The sequence below is a fragment of the Procambarus clarkii genome, chromosome 20, assembly GCF_040958095.1.
Source record: "Procambarus clarkii isolate CNS0578487 chromosome 20, FALCON_Pclarkii_2.0, whole genome shotgun sequence".
NCBI lineage: Eukaryota > Metazoa > Arthropoda > Malacostraca > Decapoda > Cambaridae > Procambarus > Procambarus clarkii.
Window position 1 is genome coordinate 36002660 of NC_091169.1, and position 27715 is coordinate 36030374.

General features: G+C 36.7%; 1 protein-coding gene across 12 annotated transcripts in view; it reads right to left on the reverse strand.

Moving 5' to 3' along the window:
- LOC123755320 (transcriptional adapter 2-beta) overlaps window positions 1–27715 on the reverse strand; it is a 74535-nt gene that overhangs the window by 23054 nt on the left and 23766 nt on the right. For 7 of the 12 annotated variants that reach the window (XR_006772499.2, XM_045737835.2, XM_045737830.2 and 4 more), the window contains 6 exons: window positions 25524–25741; window positions 24194–24286; window positions 23031–23170; window positions 22258–22380; window positions 19327–19423; window positions 5531–5586 (listed from right to left, as the gene is read on the reverse strand). Coding sequence is in view for 6 of the 12 variants with exons in the window: in XM_045737835.2 (XP_045593791.1) it covers window positions 5531–5586; window positions 19327–19423; window positions 22258–22380; window positions 23031–23170; window positions 24194–24286; window positions 25524–25741 (727 nt within the window). In the remaining 6 variants the exon portion in view is untranslated. Of the gene's footprint in view, window positions 1–5530; window positions 5618–19326; window positions 19424–22257; window positions 22381–23030; window positions 23171–24193; window positions 24287–25523; window positions 25742–27715 lie in introns of all 12 variants that reach the window. The other 5 variants (XR_011229211.1, XR_011229209.1, XR_006772498.2 and 2 more) reach the window with 2 other exon arrangements.

A 27715-nucleotide genomic window follows, 5' to 3' on the forward strand; every position in this document is an offset into this window, starting at 1 on the left:
TTTTGAGAATAGTCAAAATCCTGTCCAAAGGAACAACTTCCCTGAAGACATTGGACAAACTCATCCACATGGAATCAGTGAGTCGGCTGCAGTTAGATCCTGAGAGACCTCAAGACACTCTAACTCCACAAGACCCACAGACTCCTAACAGACACAATCGTCCACAACGGACAGCAGCACAAAAGTGCAAGCAAAATTTGCACTTGTATTATCAATCCAATGGAGAGTAAATAAATACATATGGTTACTATTGTCCTAAGTATTGGACTCTGTGCCAGTTCTCTCCCTCTGGAAGATGTGGGAAATTTTTACCCACCATATCTAATAATCATCTAAGAAATGTATAATTTCTATATCATATCTAAATCATATCAAAATCATATCTAAATCGTATCAAAAATCATATTAGAATCATGAAAAATTCATTATAGCTTGGTCCTGGATGACAATGGCACCATGAACACGTACGCAACAGGGGCCCTTTTGATGCCTACGTGACTTTGTACATGATCTCTCAAGGATCCAGAAGCTTCTAGAAGGACTTCTTAATTAAAAAACTATTGGAACATTGATTCAACATCCGGTAGGATTAAAAATCGAATCCTTAATAAGATTCAGTGGTACTTTCAAATACTACTTATAATCTTTAAATCTTATATCTAATTATATTATAATCACATCTTATTTCAATAATAAGTCTAGACTGTAAAAATAATCAATCAATATTCATTGAAGGCTACCGTGCTCAGAGAGCATGGCAGGGCGATGGGGGGCGAGAAGCGCCCACGACGATGCCTCGCGGCACTCCGCGTTTGTTTACAAATGAGTGAACAAGTGACTGATCCTTAGCGAACATTACCAGCTCAAGGACACCTTATCTAACATTTTTATCGCCAGTGAATACTCTCTAGAACTGGGGGAGTACCTGGACAATATCTACAAGGAAAATCCGTGAACATTCACATAAAATAGAGTGTATAGTGGAGATCAGTGACACGGTTTCCTCCACCTTCATTCATAAACTTTTATCTCGAATCATTCTTCTGCAACTGCAGGATAATCACGTAGCAACGCTACCAGATCATCATACAGCAACGCTGTAGCAAAATATCGTGCCTAAACTCAACAAGAGAGAGTTAATCAGTCTGGCAAACTTGTCAGACAGGCACCCCGACTGGCAGAGAAGTATATTGAAGGTTATTTGGTATATGATTGGCCAATTGTATGCTTGTGTAGCTTTAATATCCTATAAATCTGTCTGTTGGTTAAAAAGCGAGGCTAAGCCTCACATATCGGTACGTTTATTAAAATTGTAGTGTAGCTGTGAATCTTATCCAAGCACTGAACCTCATGAGTGTCCATTCTGTCAGAAAAGAATTCAGCCTCAATAAGTAAAAACCTCATAAGTGTCCATATTGTTGGAAAAGATTCAGTCAAGCTAACTGTATCATATAAATTGAATATGTCTGCATATATATTTGAATATATAAATTAAGTTATCAATTGCTTGCTTAGTTAATTTTTAAGTTATCATATAAGTTCATTTAATTGAATATAATTTCTAGTACTAAGTTAATAGTATTAAGACTCCATTTAAGGTCATTTATTTATACTTTACAATTAATTTGTTGTTTATAGTATAAGTACATATTGGCTGTTAAGTTATGGTACTAGGTTAGACTATGTATGTTTAAATCTCTGATTTAAACAGAGCCAGTGTTCAGTCAGATAACTGAATTTATCAAATCTTATCCTTGTATAAAATACAAGCTGATGTGAGATCCCTGTCTACAGGTGGACTGGAACTTCTATCAACAAGTCATTCACCCCACCTGTCCCTTACAGCCCACAATCTGTCATTAGGAAAAGAGGATCTAGGATTTACAACCCTAGCTAGAGATTTTAATTGAATTAATTTGCAGACAGTAATTTTTTAATTTAGTTCAGTACAAGTCCCTGGTAGTCTCCTCTTATATCAATCCCAGCAGGTTTTTCCCACAGGAAGGTTGCTTGTTTGGTTTCTTTCAAAGAGAGTTATTTTGATCTTTTGGGAAGTAGATTGCACAGGTTAACTAGACAGTGGTCAGTTTTGATCACCTACCTTCCTGGGTTCTTCCCCGGATGATGGCAATTATGACATAGTTTAAATATAAAGTGCTAATAGGCCATTGCTCCCTGAATCTCTATGAGGGGGACCAGGGTCTGGCTCATGGTTCCCGGTAGGCATAAGAACTCCTGTGACTGATGACCCCAAACTAATATAGCACAAATCAGTTCGGATAGCTTCAGGGAGCCGACGGGGCTCCCCACAGAAATACGTTGTGTATGAACAGTACTATATAGAACTAGATAAAATATTTGGCCCTACTCTTGAAATGAGTATATTACAGTCTTTCCTGCCCTAGTTTCTATACTACTGACATCTTCCACTTATATTTCAATCCTAAAATACATCGAGATAGCCCATAAGAAAAGTAAAAATAATGTCATTCAAGAAGAGAAAGAACTACACTGAGCTGCGGTCCGTCTAATTACCACAAGCTACACAAGCTTCACAAAGCTTCCTGGCAATACGTTAGTAATGAATAAATATGATATATTTACTCATTATAATGTTGGTGCTGAATGTACAACACGAAAACACAATTTTAATCTGAAAAAGTATCTTTTTATAAGGAAATTAGACAAAAATAAAGAGCTGGTGACGCCAAATCAAGTCGACGATCCAAGCGTCGGTTAGGTTAGGTTTGGTTTAAGTTAGGTTAGGTTAGGTTTGGTTTAAGTTAGGTTAGGTTTGGTTTAAGTTAGGTTAGGTTAGGTTTGGTTAGGTTAGGTTTGGTTAGGTTTGGTTAGGTTTGGTTAGGTTTGGTTTAAGTTAGGTTAGGTTAGGTCAGCCTAACCTATCATATTTATTCATTACTAATGTATTGCCAGGAAGCTTTGTGTAGCTTGTGGTAGCTTGCAGTAATTAGACGGACCCCTGAGCTGCCCTATGCTTAACTTTCCCAAAAACCAACAAACTCTGTTAACCATGATGCAAAGATGCAAATCCTCAGCAGTTTAAAGACCAACTTATGAAAATAGAATAATGTTTAGAAAACCTCACAATCCCTGCACCAAGCATATCTTGCTTGATTTTAATTTATGGCACCTAAATTGTAATAATGTGGTAAATACAGTTACGACAGAAATAATCTCGGGAAACGGATCTAAATGAAAGTGCCCATGAGTTAAGTGTGTGGGGTTGATTTGCGGAATTAACTTTGTCGTCCTACGCTGAGCACGTTCTAGTGAATTTGTGACCATTCTGTAGTATGGCGACCAGAACTGAACTGCATAATCTAAGCAGGACTAACAAGATATAGCTGGAGAAGGTATCACGACACAGTTAGAGAATAACATTAGGTGTTTTATTGCTAATGCTTCTACTGTATTTGCCTCATTCTGAACATTTATGCACTGACTGAATGAGTTTGGGTGGATATAAATAAGAACTCAAAAAAAAAAAAAACCTGCCTCATATGGGCTAGTAAGCCCATATGAGGCAACTAAGTTCCTTAGTTTTTAAGTTCCTACTGATATATTCATTTATTAATACATACAAACACACACTCATTTTGTGATACATTTATTCATTGATTCAGTCACTGTAGACCTAAGTATATTATCCTTATAGTTAGTAATGTATTTACACCATGTTTTAGTAAATTACATATATATAAATCTAGTTATTCAACACAAATACTATGGTGTATGAACTAAACTATGTAAAAGCCATCATATTAACATCCAAGGCCAACACTAGAGTCCTTGGCCACAAACTACTGCATGTGCAATAAGTGAGGTCTGGCGGTGACTGATCTGACAAGCCACCACCCGCTAATCTCGTAAAGCTCACCTAACCAGTACAAAGATCAATATTTATCTTATTTTTACCATTTATTACATTTGCATTCAAATGACTATTTCGATAAAGAAAACACATTGTTTTGGATTGATTGATGTTGGCTCATAGGTGGATATACGTGTAAATCTTCAGCCACACATTAGAGGTTAATAGGTCTTCTGTCCCCATTTTTATGAACTGGAACAATATCTGCTTTTTTTCCCTATGTCTGAGGCTTCGTGTGCGCACAAATTTTTGGGAAATAATTTGCAAAGAGTTGCTAAAGATGTGAGCACATTCTCTCAGTATCCAAGGTGTCTGTTTCTACCTATATCATCTCTAAGATGCATTTAGGTGCTCTAGGTTATGCTTCAAAGTCCTCTTGTATCTGGTTCTATTAATATATGTATAATATGAACATATTCTGAAACTGTTATTGTAATTTTGCATAAATCCTTTTCAGTCTCCATAAATCTGTTCCACATTTGTAATCTTTGGAACTTGTATCTTACATGGAGTTTACTTTTAAAAAAATTCATAGAATAGGATGGGTTTCATTTTGCATTTGCCTACTATCCATTTTTCAAAGTTTTTTCCTCCTCCTTTTTACTGCAGTCGACCAGGTTTGGGTTTGTTTGTACTGTATTTCTCATACATTTCTTTGTGTGTGTGTGTGTAATTTCTTTTACCCAAGTGTAATTACCTAAGTGTAGTTACAGGATGAGAGCTACGCTCGTGGTGTCCTGTCTTCCCAGCACTCTTTGTCATAACGCTTTGAAACTACTGACGGTCTTGGCCTCCACCACCTTCTTGCCTAACTTGTTCCAATCGACTACCACTATTTGCGAAAGTGAATTTTCATATATTTCTTCGGCATCTGTGTTTAGCTAGTTTGTTAGCTTGCGCGTGCGTGCGTGCGTGTGTGTGTGTGTGTGTGTGTGTGTGTGTGTGTGTGTGTGTGTGTGTGTGTGTGTGTGTAAACCAAAAATTCTCTAAAAAAAAATACAGCATATTTTGCCGTTTACTTGTACAGTACATGTATTCACGCAACATGCAAATATCTTAAGCATTAGTACCATGTTTGCAGTAAGATTCATCACTGATGCATACTATAGAGGGGGTAAGGCTGCCTTTCTTGCTAAACACTACACTGTATTTACTATTTCATATCTGACAATATTACTTAAAAAAATATATGCCTTAATTCATAGTTTAGCCAGTGTCACATTACAAGAGTTTTTTCCACTTTATCAAAGAAGGTGCAAATCATTTCAAAGCTCTCCTTGCAAATCAAGGAGAGTTCTGGTAAATCCAGAATTGTTACACTATTAACTACCGTACTTAGCACTCTTGTACAGCACTTAAGTACTGTAGTTCGGTGCTGAGCACTGTCGCACAAGATTTACGCATTCATTTCTCATCTCTTAACGAGTACAGCACATTATATTAATATGCACCCTTTAGAGCATATAAAGTACTGTACCATAATTTACTATTCATTGTTTTATCAATATTAAACACTTTTCATTACAGTTTAAGCTAAATAATTTCTTTACGTGATAAGCAGAAATTTACATTAATTAAGTAATTCAAATACTAATTACTAAGCTAGAAAAAAACATAATTTGTGTTCAGGATACTTACTCTTTTGACTTTATGTTCAGGTCCATTTGAGTCGTTGGAGTCTGAGGCAGGCTGGCCTGCATGAAAGGCAAAGTTGTGAATACTCGGCTGTGGAAGTAACACAAGGGCCAACGTTAGCTTATTCCACTCATGCCAGGCAAGTGGACTGCAGCGGGATAACTTTTTTATACGTTGGTAGTCGTCTAAATCACAACTTGACTACTGTGGCATCTCGCACACTACATTCAAACAAGAGCTGAGTAAGTCATGTTTAAGCCAGAAAAGCTTGCCCAGTCCTCAAACCACATCCAGCACTAAACAAAATAAAAAACAATGGATGATGGACTTATTCCACACAGACAATGATGCACACTCAGCAAAGCTGTTCCAACTTGCTTCCAGACAAACACACCAAGTTATAAACACACAACATATACCCCAACAGCCCCAATGGACATGACAATATGCAGCTCAACACATTTCAGTCATAGTCCACGTAATCATTTCTGTTAAACCTGTAACACTGTTAGTGTTTCTAATTACAAATTTTATTTCATGAAGGATTTTGAATCTATTATAGAGAGGCCACCATTTAAAATATAAAATTGACTATGTGTATTCAATATAGTTATCAGTGAGGAAACAATGGAAATCTTCCATGAATGACTTAATGATCAAGTGACCTCTGAGACATTACAGAATTGATCAGTTATGAATAACACAGTAGCAGCTTACTTTATCTTTTGCATATCAGCAATGGAGCTCGAATATCATATATTTTACAAAACTTCATAGATTTATTTTTCTAAACATGAAACTCCAATAAAATAATAAACTACGTACAATGTAAGCTGATTTAAATATCAAATTTGGGACTTTTTTTTGGACTGTTGGCTTATATGTTTGGAATGAATGTATGAAGTGAGACCGAGTAGATCAGTAGTGAAATAGCAAAGCACCCAGCACCTCATGATGAGAACTATCCACCTCTTGCTACAGCATGCCAGGATGCTATACCAAGCCTGTGGGGCAAGCTTAAACCAACACCAACAAGGAAAGAGAGAGAGAGATTTCATACAAACAAGACAAAAATATTCAGGTTTAACTAATGTTGGCCCTTTAACATGTAAAGAGTATTTATCATTGTATTACAGTGACTGTTGAATGTACCCAGTGGTAACATTTGAGGAATATATAATGGATGTACAGTACAATATTCTATTCCTTTATGGCATCCTGAATTTTCAATCATACAGATTTTCTTATATAGTACCAATCATAATTGATTAATCTTAACATGCAATCAGCTTAGAAACAGATGCTGGGAATCGAATCTTTTGTAGTACAGTAATACAACAGCATCATAAAAATATTCTATTTTATAAATAAATGTTGTGAGTATTCTAGTTCTCTTAACATTGTTATTTTTTCACTTAACAGTAACCAAAAAAAAAAAAAAAGTAATCAAACTGATCAGATAGATTTATTAGTTTTTAGGCTAACCATTTTTTTATTTGTCATCTAGATTCTCGTCAATGCTGCTAAGAGGCATATAGAATAAAAGTAATAAACTACAGTATATTGAATTGTGTTAATACCTCTGATCTCAACAGTTTTGGTTAACACTAAAAATTATAATGAAAAATAAACTATGAATATCATTTCAAAAGAATGTCTTAAAACTACTTAATCTTTAAACATAGAAGAAATGGCATGACTGAAATTTCCTCTACCCACCTTCCAACAAGAGTTAACAACTTTCATATTAATAGATAAATTCATATACCATCGTTAATTATACATCTTCATAATCAAAACGTAAATCTAATAATTCTAGCTGTTAATCCAAATCCATCATCAAATAATTATCACGAGCAATCCAAGAGCCATTATCAAATAATTATCATGGTCAATCCAAGAGCCATGATGAAATAATTATTAGGAGCAATCCAAGAGCCATGATGAAATAATTATCATGGTCAATCCAAGAGCCATGATGAAATAATTATTAGGAGCAATCCAAGAGCCATGATGAAATAATTATTAGGAGCAATCCAAGAGCCATGATGAAATAATTATTAGGAGCAATCCAAGAGCCATGATGAAATAATTATTAGGAGCAATCCAAGAGCCATGATGAAATAATTATCATGGTCAATCCAAGAACCATGATGAAATAATCATCATAGTCAATCCCAGAACCATGATCAAATAATTATCATGGTAAAACCATGAGCCATGATCAAATAATTATCATGGGAAGTTCAAGGACCGTCGTCAAATGATTATCACGAAAAGTCGAAAAGCCATCACTGAATAATCCCCCCATAGTCTGACCAAAGCCAAAGCTCAACTTGATGATTACAGATCTGTACTGACCATCATCATTGCTAATTTTTCCAAACATCTTCAATTCTCTGGACCAGTAACTAAGTTTATAGCACTTGGCTAAATTTAGTAATCAATAAATCAAGTGAACATGGGTTATCAAATGAGACCTTACAATTGAGTTTTTTTCAGCTCAAAAGAGCTTAACTACAGTTTCTTAACATTATCAGAGTAAAACTTTATTGAGACTGAAAAATGTATTAGTGAGATGGTCATGCAAATTTATCTTGTCTTTAGAGCACTTGCATTCAAAATGTCACATGCTTCATTTTGAGTCCCTAACCATTCACTGCAGCAAATGTGTAACAAATGTGCAACATCCTCACAAACTATCAAGGATTATACAACAAAATTTACACCTCAACTTATAGTTGCCAAAATTCCCCCCACAGAAAAATAAAATACATGAAATAAAGAACAATGTATGATCTCGTGCACTGCAACAAATCTTAGATATCTGAGAACATCCGAGATATTGGCAAAAAGATAAGAAAACTAAAGCCATACTCGTAATTAAGACCTGCAGCCAGAGTTATAATTCTCCCAAATGATACAGCAGCTCCTAGTTTTTAAAGTATGCATGTAATAAGTATAAAGCAATAAGGACTAAATATTTAAAAAGACATCTCGGCCAGAAACACCGATACCCTACATACAACAACACGTCCCAAATGTATCTATATGATGGCAACATAATTTTAAACCAGTACAACATATTATATATCCTAAATCATGTGCAAAAAATTTAAAGCATAAACCCATAACAAATTAACCATCAATACACATTTCTGTCTGCAGACAGCAACACACTTCAGTGTACCAACCATATGATGCTAACAATGAGACTATCTGCAATGTGTAACAGAAGTAAACCAATTTTACTGCTGGAATATTGACCAATTGCAATAATTTTCAAAGAAAGTATTTATACATTTCCAGACGAGGAGTCACAGCAACGTGGCTGAAATATGTTGACCAAACCACACACTAGAAAGTGAAGAGACGACGACATTTCGGTCCGTCCTGGACCATTCTCAAGTCGATTGTGATGAGGGAAGGAGGCGGACGCGATGGCAATAAATAGGCAAGAGAGAGATGAGAAGAAAATCTTAAGAAGAAAAAGCAAGGCAAAAGGTACGAAAGGTAAGGTGTAATAAAGGGGATAGTAATAGGAATAAGAACATAACAACAAAGGTAACTGCAGAAGGTATATTGGCCCATACGAGGCAGCTCCTATTTATAGCCACCCAATAAGAAGGGGGACATACTGTACTTGTACATTCACAACCTTTTCTAAGATCTCGCTATGCATTTAATCTACATTTTGTAAATTCCTCAATAATTTGCAGTTATAACTCTTCTACACACATTCCCTGGTATGCTTAACAGACTGATTCATTTATAATTTATACATTCAATCATGTTGCTGCTCTTCAAATTTATTCTTCAAATTTGAAACTATTTATTCCTAAGTTGCTTAAGAAACCATTCAAACAGCAGCAACTAGACCTAAAGCCATAATGGCAGAAACTTGGCTTGTGAAAAACTGAGTACAAAAATTCAACTAAGAACTACTTAGCACTTTACCATGGTGAGCAATCCTGAAGTCAAGCTGGAATCTCCTTTAGTTTGTCATCGGTTAGTTTCTAGAGTAAAACCAGGTCACTACAGACTTGTTATAAAAATTTAGCGTGAAAACCTAACCAGTTCACAAATATGCAGCCAAATTAAGAGAAATATACCACCCTATCTCACTCTGTTTTGTGTGGCCACTGGAGATCCAGGAATAGTGTGTTAATTCTTAAATACACAAGTATACAGTAAAGGTATTTGCAAAAGGCACATTGGCCCATACTGTCTAGCTTTCTATACTAAGGGAGAACAGCTATACACTTTATGAGAAATTTGCAAAAACAAATACTAACTAATGAAAATTATAACCAAACTTGTAAAATAGTTAACTCGTTGTTGATATTTCTAGACACAACAATACTTCTCCCATCGTTGTACAATATTAGGTCCCCTGTACAACTACCAGGAGGTTCCTCAGCCCAGAACCATTAGTGCCAATTACTATTCACATAAATAAGCATTTCAAGATTTGAGAAAAATCAACTTACAAAATGCTATCATCTTGCCATGGGATGTCTGAAGAAAATGAGTTATATGGCATCCCTCTGAGAGGAATACCTAGTGATTGTCAAATCATGCAGAGAAAAATATAACTAATAGCAATACAACCTCCTGGTAGACTCACGTCAATCAGTGTAGGTCTAGTTCATAGGACCTATTCACCTTTGGGTCACTCGAGATAAATTTGATGTTGGACAACTTGGTCTGTCAAGGTACTGTGGTAGATACTACCTGGCTTAAAGTGTTACCCATTCATCTTCCCACCGAAAGAAAGGATGAAGTGAAGGGAGAGATTTGCCACCTGCCTTGGCTGAGATACGAAAACAACAGTTAGCATTTTTAACTGTTACTCCTCTCTTCTATTAGACGACTTGATAATGGTCAAGGATGGACCGAAACATTGTTTCTCCATTTTCTGGCGTGTGTGGTTTAGTCAAAGTTAATCGTTATATCACTGGAACATTAAAGCACCACACAATGAAGGGCACCGATTCATTAATGCCACTGCTGTTCTAATACTTGATCATCTTGAAATCATAAATCAGCTGTTTCAATTATTCATGAAAGTACTACTGTGGAAGAAAGCAGATGTTACCCAAGATGTTACCTAACTCATAATTCTATTCTTTGACTGTACTCAAACTACAACTTTACTTGTTGGTCTTCTCCATATTCTTCCTCCTATTATCCTTTTAATAAATAATAGTTACATCATCCTTATTTTTCAAATTTTCCCAACTTGTGAATATTTTTAAAAAATCTTAATTTTTCAGTCTTTTTACCCAGTGATCAAAAGTGGTACAGTAACAGATTCACTTTTCCCATAATCAAGCCAGTAATGCAGAATTCATTGACAAATAAATCCCCCAAGTATTTTTAACACGTGGAAGTACAGTCGGCCCTTGATCTGCACGAAGGATGTGTTCTTGGAAAATCTTGTGCAGAACGATTAACTTTACATGTCAAAGAGAAGATTGTGTTCGCGATGTCGCTCAAGTACATATTTTTCCACTCCTCTTAATATACAGTACAGTATTACCTACATGTACAATATTTCTAAATACTCCTGACACTTCACATTCACAAATACAGAATAGTAGAGAAGGCATTGGAAATGTCATGATGTAAGAATGTAATTAGAATACACTAGCTTTGAGTTTATAAAAAGAACACTATTTTGCAGAACACTTGTCACTTCTGCAAGGAAAGATCCTACTCGACTTTGGGTCAACATTTTACACTAGACCAGCAACACATTTTTCAAACCATACCTGTCAGTCCATACTCATGCTAGGGAGACACTAGAGAACATTCAATCCAGTCCAGAATGTAGAAATAAAAGTGCTTACCATTAAACTCCAGAAGCCTACCCCAATCACAACTTGACAACACAAGAGATTTATAAAGTACCCCAGCAAACTGAGCTACTGCTAAGTTATCATCATTGATCATCACCAGATAGCATCGCCTCACAAACAACATAAAGCACATACAGATGAAAAAGAAAAAAACATCTGTATAAAGCACAGGGAAGGAGGGAGGGAAGTATCAGGGAAAAGCGCCAAGCCATTAGACTATATAGCACTTGGAAGGGGGTTAAGATAAGGATTTGGGATGGGACGGAGGGAAGGAATGGTGCCCAACCACTTGGAGGGTCAGGGATTGAATGCCGACCTGCATGAACAGAGATCGTCTTTCTACCGTTCCATCCAAGTAGTTGGGCCATAAAGCACAAGGAAGCGACTTAATATACTTTTCATGAACACAGCTAGATTTCCAAGCTATCCCATTCAGTAACTCGGTAAGGTAAAAGTTGCTAGAAACTATCTAAATTACAGGAAGGACAAAGCTCACCTGAGCTGCTGAGTGGTACAAAGAGGAGATGCATGGGAAAAAGAAGAAATGCAGCCTCACCCTGCCCACGGAGAAGGCAGCCATCATGATGAGTCTGCCAAAGGCCCTATCAATAGCATAGATAGAGAACCCTGGGATGGCACTTGGAGGCACTCTCAGGCAGATTTCCAGAATCCCTCATCTATGAAGTCAAAACAAGACAACTCTGAGAAGAATGCCTTTAATGATGCAAAATTATAAGAGACCATGGGGCTAACTCAACTAAACCACTCTAGAGTAACCTGGAGAGGGTTTTGGGAGTTCTACTTAATGAGCCCAGCTTGAAACAAGACTGATACAAGTCTTAGAGCAGAGTACCATGGTGCAAGGATTAAAGAGTGAATTCACAGTGAAGTACCAAGATACCAGGAGTATCTTGTAAGAGTATATTTTTATGCAGAGAACCCACAGGAGAGTGTATGAAACATTGAAATCCATAGTAACCAACTCAAAGTCTAACTCTTTGCCAAATTTACTTGTATAAATTGTGCAGGGTTTCCAGGAGAGCTACAGCAGGCCCATGCTATGAAGATGAGCATTGCACACTATAGAATAAGCCACATTTTGTGCTTACAACAGTACATGCAGGCTCTTCAAAGTGCCAATTAAACCTTGTAATACCATATATATTTTATTTGACAAGCTTTTGGGATAACTTTCCTGCATCATGGCACCTATCAAATGTCCAGACACTCCTACTGCATTCAAAGGTGAACAAATTCAAACAAACTACAGTGGACTCAGGATTCAACAAACCTTGATTCAGTGAATCTCCAGTTGAAAAACACACTTTCCAGGCCAGATTTACTCACCTGGTTTGACGAACAAGAGTTTGCTGAAGCAGGGCATGTGTGGATTTGCTTAGAATGTTGAGACTGAGTTCATAGATGGAGGCAACATTACAAGAAATAGCTGGACCTTGAAAAAGCCACCGAGAAGATTTAAAACCAAATTGTATGGTTCTGTTTTTTTCCAGTTGCAGAGGTTTTTGTTCAGTAAAATATCGGCACATTTTCCTTTGAAAATGAAATTTCGAGGCTTGAGTGAGCGAAATACAGTAGATGTGGTTAAATCTTTTACAGTTAGTTTCTCTTGGTAGTTGTCCTTCAAATGACAGGTCAAGATTAAAATTTCACTCATTAAAATCGGCCCTTAGAGAATTGGAAATATTAGGGAATGAATGGTAAATCTATTAACATGGCTCCAATCATGGTTTTGAAGGTTTTTGCAGATGAATTTAACATTTCAAGAAATAGTTGGAGCCATGGGAAAGGTATTGATAATATTTAAAACCAAATTCTGTGGTTTGTTTTTATTCCGAGTTGGCAAGGTTTTCCTTCACTCGGGTATGTCCCTGCTACCTTCTGAAAATGAATTTTGAGGCTAGGGACATGAGAAACAAGCTAGATATGGTTAAATGTGTTTGGTAGTTATCTATTATATTATAGAATGAAAGGAAAGTTTCACCAAGTGAAATCAGCCCATAGGGTATGTGAAATGCATCCTGGAGGAGGCTTCCAGGATGCATTTCATGGTTGCATTTCTGCTTGCATTGAATCCCTCACTGCAACAAATTGGTGGTTGGTCCCATATAATTCATTGAAATGAGGTTGAACTATAGTGTTGATGCTGCACACAAAACATAATAACATACGTTGGAGAATGTGTTGTATTATGATAGCTAACGAACCCTGCAGAGAAGATAAACAAGTCTAGCATTCGTGCTATCAGGAATGTAGATCCATCTGTGGAGGATTTGGTGGACCCAACAGAGGAAGCAAACAAGAGGAGGAAGAGGATACAACTTCAGAAGCCCAGGATATGACTGAAGAACATGGCTAAGATTTTTTTCAGGAACCAACAAAGCATTTGGTATTGTAACACATGTACCCAAATTATTGGCAACGTTTGCAAATTAGGTCTGTAGCGAATGATGTTGCTCCTTATAATGGTATCTACCCAGAGATGTTATTCCTACCCGGAGGAACATCTACCCAGAGATGTTGCTCCTTATCGTGATATCTACCCAGAAAAAAAGGAATATAAATGAAAATTTTAAGGCCATCACATCACCTGTAGCCAAACTAACACCTCAAGCCACTTCCACTTGTCTCATCTGTGTTGCTACATCAAGTGGAATAGAAACTCCAAAACATTAGAAGCTGAGTGAAAGGCCTGCCATCTTCACCGGACGTAGTATTTGCCCTGTCACACACAACACTGCACATCCAAATCTTTCTGCACTTCATGATGTGCTTAATGTGTTGCAAAGTGGAGGGAACATTACATATTCATGTTGAAATAAATTTTTGGTTTTGTAAAGAGTGGAAAAATAATTTTTTAGGGTTTACTTATGACCCAATCCTTTTATTTGCATAAACTTTTAAGTTTAATTTGTGCAGTGTTTAATTTGCACTCTAAGAATCTAACCCCCCCCTACACACACACAATTCGAGGCTTGTCTATATAAGTTGCAAAATAACACAGGTCTTCTAAAGAGTAAACCTGAACATTCATTGGATCATAATTTGATGTCAAATGAACCAGCATTGAACTATAATTCGGTTTCAAAAAACTTGAAAAATATATATAAAAAAGTGTTACATTTATTTTGTATCAAACTATTCCCAAAAAGAGTGGTCAAGTGTTTGCAATAATAAAAACATATTACTGTATTTGGTATAAAAAAGAAAACAACAACATACTGGATGCTATGGAATACCAGATGCATCAAAAGAAGCCTGGTATAAATCTGCTCACATGGCAGTACAGTGCACAGCCAAGAATAATAATACCTAGTGTTACCTGGGGTAACAGAACATAAGAACATAAGAAGAACATAAGAACAAAGGTAACTGCAGAAGGCCTATTGGCCCATACGAGGCAGCTCCTATTCTATAACCACCCAATCCCACTCATATACTTGTCCAACCCGTGCTTGAAACAATCGAGGGACCCCACCTCCACAATGTTACGCGGCAATTGGTTCCACAAATCAACAACCCTGTTACTGAACCAGTATTTACCCAAGTCTTTCCTAAATCTAAACTTATCCAATTTATATCCATTGTTTCGTGTTCTGTCCTGTGTTGATACTTTTAATACCCTATTAATATCCCCCCGGTTATGTCCATTCATCCACTTGTAAACCTCTATCATGTCACCCCTAACTCTTCGCCTTTCCAGTGAATGCAACTTAAGCTTTGTTAATCTTTCTTCATATGAAAGATTTCTAATTTGGGGAATTAACTTAGTCATCCTACGCTGGACACGTTCAAGTGAATTTATATCCATTCTATAATATGGCGACCAAAACTGAACTGCATAATCTAAATGGGGCCTAACTAGAGCAAGATATAGCTTGAGAACCACACCAGGTGTCTTGTTACTAACGCTGCGATTAATAAATCCAAGTGTCCGATTTGCCTTATTACGAACATTTATGCATTGATCCTTTTGTTTTAAATTCTTACTAATCATAACTCCCAGATCCCTTTCGCAATCCGACTTCGTAATCACAACACCATCTAGCTCGTATCTTGTAACTCTATCATCATTACCTAACCTCAGAACTTTACATTTATCAGCATTAAACTGCATCTGCCAATCCTTTGACCATTTCAAAACCCTATCTAGATCAACTTGAAGTGATAGTGAGTCCTCCTCCGAATTAATTTCCCTACCGATTTTCGTATCATCGGCAAATTTGCAAATGTTGCTACTCAAACCTGAATCTAAATCATTTATATATATTATAAACAACAGAGGTCCCAGGACAGAGCCTTGAGGCACTCCACTTACAACATTTTCCCACTCTGACTTGATTCCATTTATACTAACTCTCTGTTTCCTTTGGTATAGCCATGCCCTAATCCAGCTTAATATAGCACCCCCAATACCATGAGACTCTATTTTTTTTAATCAGTCTTTCATGTGGCACTGTATCAAAAGCTTTGCTAAAGTCAAGGTATACAACATCGCAATCCTTACCACTATCAACTGCCTCAACAATGCTAGAATAAAAAGATAACAAATTTGTTAAACATGAACGGCCATTTATAAAACCATGTTGCGACTCAATTATTAATTTATGTTTTTCAAGATGAAGACGAATTTTATTTGCTATTATAGATTCGAGTAACTTTCCCACAATAGACGTTAGGCTAATTGGTCGATAGTTAGACGCAAGTGATCTATCTCCTTTCTTAAAAACTGGTATCACATTAGCAACTTTCCAAAACTCTGGCACTCTGCCTGACTCTATTGATTTATTAAATATGGTTGACAGTGGGTCACAAAGCTCCTCTTTGCATTCTTTAAGCACCCTAGCAAACACTTCATCCGGCCCTGGGGATTTGTTTGGTTTGAGTTTTACTATTTGTTTAAGAACATCCTCCCTGGTAACTGCTAAACTCGTCATCCTGTCCTCGTCCCCACCCACATAGACTTGTTCGGCTGAAGGCATATTGTTAAGTTCCTCTTTAGTAAATACAGATACAAAATATTTATTAAAAATACTACTCATCTCTTCATCACTATCTGTTATTTGACCTGTCTCAGTTTTTAATGGACCTATCCTTTCCCTAGTCTTAGTACGATATAACTGAAAAAACCCTTTTGGATTTGTCTTTGCTTGCCCTGCTATGCGAACTTCATAGTTTCTTTTTGCTTTCCTTATCTCTTTTTTAACAATTCTAACCAGATGTACGAATTCCTGTTCTAAAGTGACCTCCCCATTTTTAATCCTTTTGTACCAAGCTCTCTTTTTACCTATAAGGTTCTTCAAATTCTTTGTTATCCACTTTGGGTCATTAGTATACGATCTATTCAATTTGTATGGTATACTACGTTCCTGTGCTTTGTTTAGAATATTCTTAAATAAGTTATATATTGAATCCACATCGAAATCCCCATTTAAGTCACCTATCGCTGGGTTCATGTCTCGCTCCAAGACCGGCCCACACCCCATACCCAAGCCTTTCCAATCAATTTGACCCAAAAAATTTCTTAGGCTATTAAAATCAGCTTTTCGAAAATCTGGCACTTTAACAGAATTTTCTCCTACTGGTCTATTCCATTCTATGCTAAATCTGATTTCTTTGTGATCACTGCTCCCTAGCTCACTCCCTATTTCGATGTCATTAATTTGCGTTTCCCTGTTAGTTAACACTAAATCTAAAATATTATTTTCCCGTGTTGGTTCCTTAATGTGTTGCGTAAGAAAGCAATCGTCAATTAATTCTAGAAAATCTTCTGCTTCACTATTCCCTGTTTTGTTCAACCAGTTTATTCCGCTAAAATTAAAGTCACCCATGACATAAATACTGTTAGATCTAGATGCTCTAGATATTTCATCCCATAGATGCTTTGCTTCCATTCTGTCTAAATTTGGTGGCCTATATATTACTCCTATTATAATATTATTAGCTTTTTCGTTTAATTCAATCCAAATAGTTTCTGTGTGTGGCTCTGTTTTGATTCCCTCTTTGAGACTACATTTCAAATTGTCCCTAACATATATGGCTACTCCACCTCCTCGTCTAATATATCTATCTGTGTGAAATAGTTTAAATCCATATATTTGATATTCAGCTAATAGTTCTCTATTTTCTACATTCATCCACGTTTCGGTAAGTGCAATAATATCTATTTTTTCTGTGCAGACAAGAGCATTTAATTCGTTAATTTTATTTCTTAGACTTCTACTGTTAGTGTAATATACCCTAAGTGAATTGTTATTTTGCGGACCTTCTCTTTCCCTGATCGTTTTGCCAATTCCTTTCTCCCACAAACACATACTTTTATTACCTCCTTCCTCCAAATCAATTCCCATACCTCTATCTACTAACAGTTTAAACCCAAACAAACACCTCTAACCACTTCTTCTAGCGAGTTCGCAACAGCAACAACCCCAGCTCTCGATAGATGCACCCCATCACGAGCATACATTTCATTTCTTCCATAGAAGTGTTCCCAGTTGTCTATGAAAGATATTGCATTTGATTTGCAATATCTTTCCAGCCGGCAATTGACACCAAGTGCCCTAGATATCCATTCATTTCCCACTCCCTTTCTTGGAAGAATGCCACATATGATCGGGATTCCTCCCTTGCTCCTAACTAACTCTATGGCTGTTTTATACCTCTGAATCAGTTCCTCACTCCTGACTCGACCAACATCATTTCCTCCCACGCTAATGCAAATAATGGGATTGTTCCCATTACCAGCCATAATATCATTCATGTTGTTTATAATATCACCAATGCCAGCTCCGGGATAGCAAACCCTTAACCTGTTCCCCCTATCTCTAGCACAAAACGTTCTATCCAAATACCTTATCTGGGAATCTCCCACAACTAATGTTTGCTTAGGTACTTCCTTTACTTTCTGAGGGGCCTGCGCTTCCTTTCTCTTCGTTGCTTTCCCTTTTGCGCGATCCACAGTAAATACTGAATACCCACATTAATGTAATGTGTCAACAGAATGTACCCAAATTATGCTTGCCCCACCCAAATGGCCAAGTCCCAAGTAACCACAGAACTAGTGAAAAACTCGAGAGGAAAATATCAACTGCTGCTCAAACAATATCAACTGTTTAAAAATATCAAACACTAAACAAACCAGAACAGAGAAGGAAACTCTGGAAATCATGTATGTTACAGAGTCCAGAGACATGCCATGATTGCGTTTACATAGGCACGCGAAACATCCACTAATAGGAAGAGATTATTGCACAATGAAACACGAATTTCTAAGGACAGAACACAAGTCACTTTTCAGCTAAATATTTTATCTCTGCCAGCCTGAAGTGCATTCTGAAACAGTTAAGATTGTGAGTTGAACAGAATCAGGGTGCCCTGTAGCATATAGGTGCTGCCACCTAGTGCCAAGCAATAATTGTGTCTGGATGAGCATTGAATTGACTGAAGTTGAAAAAAACCTTAGGGTCACTCCAGGCAGGACTGACTATATTCTGGTACTTCTCTTGCACCAGTGTGACCTGAAAAGGATATTTGAAAAGAATTGTGTTGCTCAAATGAGAAATGTCAACCTGCCCTGACTGTGCATTGACCTGGCCATGGAAAAAGCAGGACCTTGACAAATGGTACAGCTCAGAAATACACAGACATACTGAGACTGGGTCTAGCTTTTGTTACAGTCTTCATATACTGTAACTCATGCACATAATCCCAACTAATTTTGTCTATTTTCTCGTGATTTACAACCATGACATGTCTAAGCATTGTACTGGTGGCAGAATATGCCATAATTCATTACAAAATATTCTAAACAATCAAATAATGACAGCAGATAGGCTTCTATTCCCAGACTATTAAACTAGATATGTAAAGGTAGATAGTTTATGCAATATATAAAACACAAGTTTTAAAAATCATACTTACTGACTTCTTTTTGTTTTCTTTCTTCTTATCTCGCCGTGACCGAGCTACTTCAAATTCATGGCACTCTTCCACATGTCTAATACCATTTCGCCGATATCTGTAAAGTAACACATGCACTGGAGGTGATGATCATTTTGACACTTGTCTACACAAACTGGTACAATAACATATAATTTCCTCACAGTTGAAAATCCTAAATGTCTGAACTGGAGTGCACCAAATCTGTATTTGAATTACCTTCACAATAACAAACACATTTCTTATCTTTGTAATAGGGACTTATAATATACTGATTACTGTTGACCAGACCACACACTAGAAATTGAAGGGACGACGACGTTTCGGTCCGTCCTGGACCATTCTCAAGTCGATTGGTCCAGGACGGACCGAAACGTCGTCGTCCCTTCAATTTCTAGTGTGTGGTCTGGTCAACATACTTCAGCCACGTTATTGTGACTCATCGCCTGCATACTGATTACTGATCTGCAGTAATGGCATAAAAGTTAATATTATTATTGAAAGATTCAGTTTTGAATCCATAATGATTACTGACCTCACCTAGCTATTCAATTGTGCAGTTTTATTTCTTGATGGAGACAACATTAGTTTTGAAGTTGGTTCGAGCTGCTTTCCATACAACAGTATAGGTAAACCACATCACCTTGTTATGAAAGGCCAGCTGATTAAAAAATATTCAATCAAATAAGGTTTATATACCTTACTTTCCTACTCAGTCTGCAGTAGCACAGCGAGACCCATGAATTGGTTGGTTCATATATACTGTATTGTTCCAGCTCCTGGACTGGAGAGCTTTGTCCAATGGCTGTTGCTTAGAGTGGCCCGCAGGCCCACATATCCACTACAGCCCTGTTGGTTTGTAAGCTAGTTGCTCTCCCCCCTCTCCATACACACAGCTGATTGACATACATGTGGAATCTCTAGGACTGATCTTCAGGATTACCCTGGTTGCCAGTATGTAATGGCACAGCCCCTGCACTAGCAGTTTCCGACTCTGCACTGTTCTTCATCCACGTCAGTTTTTCATAATCTACTCTGATCTGATTTTTCTTGGTGCATTGTCTTCTGCCTAACACTTGTGTGTCTTCAAGAGCAGTTCTGGAAAAGCCAAAAACTACTATTTCTTAAGCCCAGACATGCATTCTTCCATCTCCATCATTCTCAATCTCCCTTGAAACTCGCCTGGTCTTTGCATATTATGTTGCTTTTTACGACTTTTCTCAAGTAGACTTTGAAGATTGTTGGTGTTGGTAGCTCACATCTTGGATGGTGGGCTTCCTGCCCTGCTGTGTCGTCCTGGATTTGTTAGCTATGTTTGGGATGATGCTTTTGCTCATCTCCACTCTTATTCCTACTTCCTGGTGAAGAATGTCTTTCTGGAGGGGCCCTACTCTTAAGGCAAGCCACATCTGTTGAGCCTCATCAATCAAGCATGTATTTGTGTGGGCAACTGCCCATGTCCTACCCGGTGGTTGCTCTTCCTTGAACAATAGACCATGTGCCATTCAAACTCTCCTATGTCAAAGGCAACTTCATTCCTCCCCTTCACTACTGTATTTATATTTTCAAAGCCTTCCCTGTTTCAGGTTATATACAGATTGGTCAAACTTAGTCAATAATTTTCCTATACAAGTTTTCCACCCTTGAGCCTATTTCCATACTATGACATACTCAGATATTTGAGCTCAACTCACTACTAATTGAATTCCTCAGATTAGGCAAAATTGTAATTAATTTTTGTCAGTAAAGATATTACTGTAATAATAAATATTATTTATGTTAATAAAATAATAAATAATAAAAAAATGCTGTTTTTTTGTTTCTTTCTCTGTGGATATGGTGACTTTTGCCTTAGGAAGTAAGAGTGGGGCATATACTGTACTAAAAATAAGGCGTTAAATATGAACAAAATTCTTTCCGAGACAAGCACTCAGTCACTCGTATACAATTTTTATTTTCTGCCTTCCCAACGAGCTCTGCTTTCACTACCTGTGATGCTGCCTGATGACGGGGTGGTAGTGGCCAAGTAGGCAAAAGGTTTCTTAGTTGTTAGGTACAGCAGAGCAATACTTTGTAGTCTACTTGATTTCAAATATTGCTTGGAAGAAGTTTTGAGCATAGAGATAATGCACTATGGAACGTCATTCAGAGCTGGACTAAGAATTCTCCACTCTCTCTCTTCCTCCTGAGATGGCCTGGCAGAGGCCATATCAGGAGATGGAAAGTACCAAGGGCACAGGCTGGAGTTCAGAATTTGTCCACCTCATGAGGGGGGTGGAACACAGCGTGATTTGTTGGATTCACTGTAGATACGTTAAGTAATTTTTTCTCTTTATTATACCTCTTTACAGTTTGAAATTGTGTGCTCCCAGTGGGAAATGTGCACCGCAGGAGCCCATCATATCAATAGTGGCCTTAGAGTGCCAGTTCAATAAGCTGAGGGGAAGGTACTGAAAAGGGCCAGCCCAGAATAACTGAATGAATTTATAAGCACTGAAGATTAGATAACATGACATGAAATGCTAATTAATGAATAGTCTAAATTAACTAGGCTTTCAAGTAGTTTTCAAATTCACTATCAAGGTACTGTAATTTACACCTTGCAAAACTAATTACTCTATTTGCCAGTGTATAAGGATTTTGTGGATTTTTTTTTTTATATTTTATCAAACATTTATTTAAAGTGATGTTCAAGTGGTGTTGTAAGGAAAACATGTGATTTTTGTGCATGTTAATACAAAATGAACTGTACTTAATTGATAATGGACTAAATACACACACACACACACACAGGCAAATACAGTAAATGTTTCTTTCTGTTTATAGGAAGATGTACTGTACAATCATTTTATGAAAGTTTCTGAACTTTGTTCATTCTTCACAGTTTTCAAACATTGAATCACAAACACTGACCTTAATAACTCTCTTATTCTTGTTCTAAGCTCTCTTTCTCGCACCATGGAAGAAATTAGATTGTTATGTTCACTAGCAGTTTGAAATTGACTGGCTGCTCGTAATTTTTCTGCTACAGCATCTCTGCAAAAGAAACAATATATACAAGCTTTAAATTACTGAGCTTTAATATAATATCTCGCTTATCCTATATGATTGGTTTCATTCAGTCTCCCTGGGTGCATCCTACTTTCCAATAGATTTGTTTTCACTATTTTTTACCACTTTTTGTTAACAATAGAACACATTTGCACACACACACAGTATTATATTTTTATACTAAAATAGTATGGAAAGTACATTTTTAACACTGCCAGCATTGCAATTACCAGCAAGTGCCCAACCAGCACTCTCCCAGATAAACGAGGCATGAGTGACTAGCAACATGGTAAATGTAAATGCTTAAAATAACTATGTGCAGTTTATCATTTTATATTTTTAGCTTTTACATCAAAATATTTGGAAACTGTTGCCTTGTCACACGGTCCAGTATATCAAGTATAAGGATTGAATAAAAATTAATGCTATTATGATATTGATGGCATGGAAAGACAAGTTGTTTAATGAAAGTGATTGAAAATAATAATTATAATACTAGGTACATGAATGTTTTAGGAAAGTTTTTATTTACCCCAAAAAATTTGTGTTTCTATAAATATTTGCTAATATTCTCTAAATAAAAAGGTATTGAATTTTTTGCTTCACTCTCATTCTCCATACAAACATTGTCTTACCTGTCATCTTTACTTTTCTTTTTGGGTGGAACTTGTGCTTTTTCTTTCTCCTTTTTGAAGAACTGTGGAACAATCTGGAAATCTCGAACAACACGCTTTCTTCTAGATCGCTCACGTAGTCGTCGCATATACATATCCACCTATGAAACAGTTGTACAGATGAGTCATTAAAAACCCCACCTTTAGCAATACTAAAATTTATGAACAGTATAATTGAAGCAAGATAAGGTTTCAGTGGAACAGAACAATATAATGTAGATAAAGTTTATTACTGGATGGAGATTACTTTATCTGTGGATCCAAATGAAGAAAAACAATAATGATATTAAATCAATTTAGAACCCATGCAAGAACACAAGCGAGAAAGTTCTCGAGTTGTTTGAGACAAAGAATGACAAGGAACAATGATAAAAAAAATATAATGTAAAAGTTGATTCTAATAATCAAACCCTATCCATGTAAAAAACAGGCAGATCCAAATTGTTTTTTTTTATACTGTCTAATATTGAACCAGATAGGCTGAACAAATATTTATCCCTTAAATAAAGTTTAATTATGTAAGTACTGTAACTGAATACATCTTCTAATTGCATACAGCAGTGATCCCGGCACCAAAACAACAACAAAGCGTTCACAACAAAATTATCATCACAGCATATCAAGTTTGTGGTGCTTTCTTGAATTGGCTGCTCATTTTCTTCACATGTACATTGTATTTACTCTGGTACACAAGGGTTAGTTTTATCACTCTCAACTACCATTGATATTAAGCCTGAAAGAAAGACATCTTAAGAACTGCATGGAAACATAAGGTCCCAAGATAACAATTAAAAAAAAAAAATGAACATCACTAAAACCATAACAAAAAAATTATTATTCCATCATTCTAAAGCCATATTAAAATCAACGACCAAAAGTGGAAGATTACTAGGGGGAGGGGGTTAAAAAAAAAGGCCTTGTAGTACAAATTAGAGAGGGAGTTGAAGTTCAAGCAACTACTCAGGAACTATTACCTTGACTATGCCCAGTTAATTTACTAACCATTAAGACCTCTCCACCTGCAACTATTCTAACACTAGTTGATAAATATACTAGCACACATACCAAGGTCTATATTCCAAAAAAAACTGAAATAAACAAAGATTTAAAAAATGTAAACATACCTGGGCAAGTTTAAGAGCCATATCAATGTCTTCATCATCGACAGGATGAATAAAAAGTGGCGCTATTGTCGCTTCTGCATCATTGTCCCATTCCTGTAAGGAAAAATACAGTTATACAAAACAAAATAAATGAGAAATAAAGGCAGCGATGAACAACCTTTATTATTATAAATAATTTAGCATATACAGTACTTAATGGAGGAGAGTGTAGAAGGGAAAAATTTCCTATAATGCTAATAATTTAGTCGCTAAGATATAACATTTACTAAATGTAGCTCAGTTGCATAAGGACAAATGAGAAATGTAATCCTGGACCAACATATCTCATGATCCAAACTGAAGTGCTTACCTATCAGTAACTATGGAGATGCGAGATCTAGCTCTAAATATGCCGTCTCCTATCGTTTATACCTGGCGCACTAATTGCCTCTCTCTCTCAACATTAACATTTACATCATATTCCTTTTTAAAGTTGTAGATAGAATTGGCTTCAACAACCTCTTCTTTCAATGCATTCCACTTGCTGACCACTCATACAGGGAATGAGAACTTCCTTACATCTCTTTGGCTTCCATGGAAGTTGGTCATGCATTGATGTCCCCTGGCCCTACCTCTTTAAATTTAAATAGGCTTCCTTTATTCACTTTATTCCCCTCAAGATCTTATGCAGAGTTATCATATCCCCAGTTTATTCTCCTTTAAGGTTGTGAGGATGAATTTTCTCAACTGGTCCTAACAGCTTTCTGGCTTTTCAATTCTGGGACAAATTTAGCTGCAAACCTCCGAACTTTCTCACGTTTCTGTTTATGCTTCACAAGGTACTTATAGGTTCCATGCTGGAACTGCATACTCAATGGTCTCACATAGGCAGTGTGTATGGACTTGAAAGTCTCCTTATTTAGTTTCTTAAATGACATTACTATCTTTGCTAACTTCACTTAAGTTGGGTGTTACAGGGGAAAGAGGAATGAGGAAGGGAAGGAGGAGGAAAGGGGGGGGGAGGAGGGAGGGGAAAGGGAAGTGGTGATGGCAGTAAGAAAGCTTTGGGCAACCAAGTGGAATAAAATAGTCCTGAGAAACTCAAATTTCATATTCTAATAATTTTATATAATGGAAGAGGCTGTTGTGATCATGTATACTATTGTATACATTTCTAAAAAATAATACAATAAAAATAATAAAAATATGGATATAATTAATCCAATAGCTGCTACAATACTTTGCCCGAGACAAACAAATTTAGCTTATTAAATTAAAAAAAAATTTCAATGTCAAATATATTTGGCTTCTAACACAATCACTCAACCTGATACAGAAAATGGGAACAAACCCTCTCAAAATCATCTCTGTGAGGCATGTATCCCAAGATAGTATTTTCTTCCAGACACAGCGGTTGTGAAGGTAAAGACGAGGCTAGAGTGGGTGATAATGGCCCTGTGTCAGCAGATGTGTGTTCTATTGGCAACTGCAACCTCTCCAGAGCTGGTTTCCATGAAGCTCGTCCAATGTTGCCATCTATGTAACTGCTGATATATTTATTTCTTGCATCTGTGAATTAAAAATTATCATTATTATTCGAACAGTGTCGGCAAAACTCGTGCGATTTGTATTATATGTTTGTACACTCTAGAAAAAATACTCCCGTTTCCAAAAGTAAAATACAGTGCAAACAATAAAGTATTGAAGCAACATGTAAAAATCTATGTGGAAATAAGGAGTAATAGGTGAGTAGTGACAACATAAAAAACCTAATGGTCAATACCAAGTTACTAGTATTTGGCAAGATCAATTACTGTCCCAAGCCCCTAGTATTGCTACAGATTATATCTAAACATATCAGGGAACAAAACCATAGGACTCTCTCCAGCCTCCACTTCATCTGGTTTACAATACTGCTGGTAGAAATGGATTGTTCAATCACCATGCACTAAGTAATGTTGATGGAAATTTAGAAAAAAAAAATATAAATGCTATATTAAATTTTATTGCAACAGCAAACTACTAACTCTGCTTGCATGCTTGCTGCTGTTGCTGCTACTCACTCTTGCTTGCTGGCTTGCTACTGTACTCCTGCTTTTGCTTACTACTACTCCATACTACCAACTGGTGACGGCCAAGATGGTGGAAGTTTAACATACTAATCAATAATTAGGAGTGATAATTGGCAGTACAGTACTTATTACACCAATACTCATTCACAAAAGGAATCGAGCCATTTATTTTAGTTGCTTTGTCTAACACCGGTTGCTCACCAATCTTCCTTCTCCAACTATTTGGTAAGACCATTTGGAAATTTTCTTGCCACACTAGACAAAAGCTAACTAGAGCCTGTTGTGTGAGCAATGTTGTGAATGCATCCTGGCTTTGGGAGCAATCAAGGCACTACTCAGAAAGCAGCATTTCATACCACTTTAAACTTTTCCCCACATAGAGCAAGAGCCGGATTTTTGTATTCACTGATGATATTTTCTGTGGCCCATTGGAAGACTTAGTTTACGTAAGCTTGGAGTTTTGCTAGAATCTTTCCTAAAGAATGATATGGCAAAATAATTTGTCCTTGTCAGATACTGTATAAGAGAGTTCCGAGGCAAATGCAGCACCCTGGAGGACAGAACATTTCACTGAAGGTTACAGATTTTACTTTCTCTATAGTATCATATATTTTCTTCAAGTCCTATTTGAAGAACTTTAAAATCCATCTCCCTTCTCTTTAAGTTACAGCATGGACCCTTTTGTCCAGAATAATGCATGCTAGAGGATGTCTGCACAGGAAAATTCCAATTAGAAATGAGCATGTGACAAGTGGCAATGCTGGCAATGAGGGGAGTTTCAGGAATCCCTCCACACCAACACAAATACAACTTTTTCAAGGATTCTATTTAAGATGAAATAGTATAAATAAATTTGTTTGGTCCAGAGTAAATATAAACCTTTAATGACTGTCAGAGGCAGCAAGAAACCACTCCCTTATTCATTGTATGGTGCATATTTGCTACTATTCATAGCTCCTGGAATTACAAAACTGTGTACTTATTGAACTTTTTATTTTATGATAAAGTATGGATGGGTTGATAATGTACTCACCCAAATTGTGCTTGCTGGGGTTGAGCTTTGGCTCTTTGGTCCCGAACCATGTGTAAAAGAATGAAGAAGTGATTTGTTCGTCACCAGTGAGGAAATTTAACACAGCCCACAACTTGCCTCCTCAGCACACGTCAATAATTACACCCACCATATTTCCATGTTATTTATTTGGTTCTCACATTAATAAACATTCTATTACTACCAACTTTCTCTCTCTCTATTTGGAATGAAAAGCTATGATAGGTTTGTTTTCTGCTAGAGTTGAGGTAAACCTTATGTAATTGAATCATTTAGACTATTTTCAGTCATCGTAAAGTGTGTGTGAGCAACCTTTACAAATCCCCTCACTACATAGCCAGGCTCCTCACCACAGTTGAACATTATTGGGTGGATTGAGTTTTCTCAACTGTTATGTTTAATTTAATAATTGAAGTACTG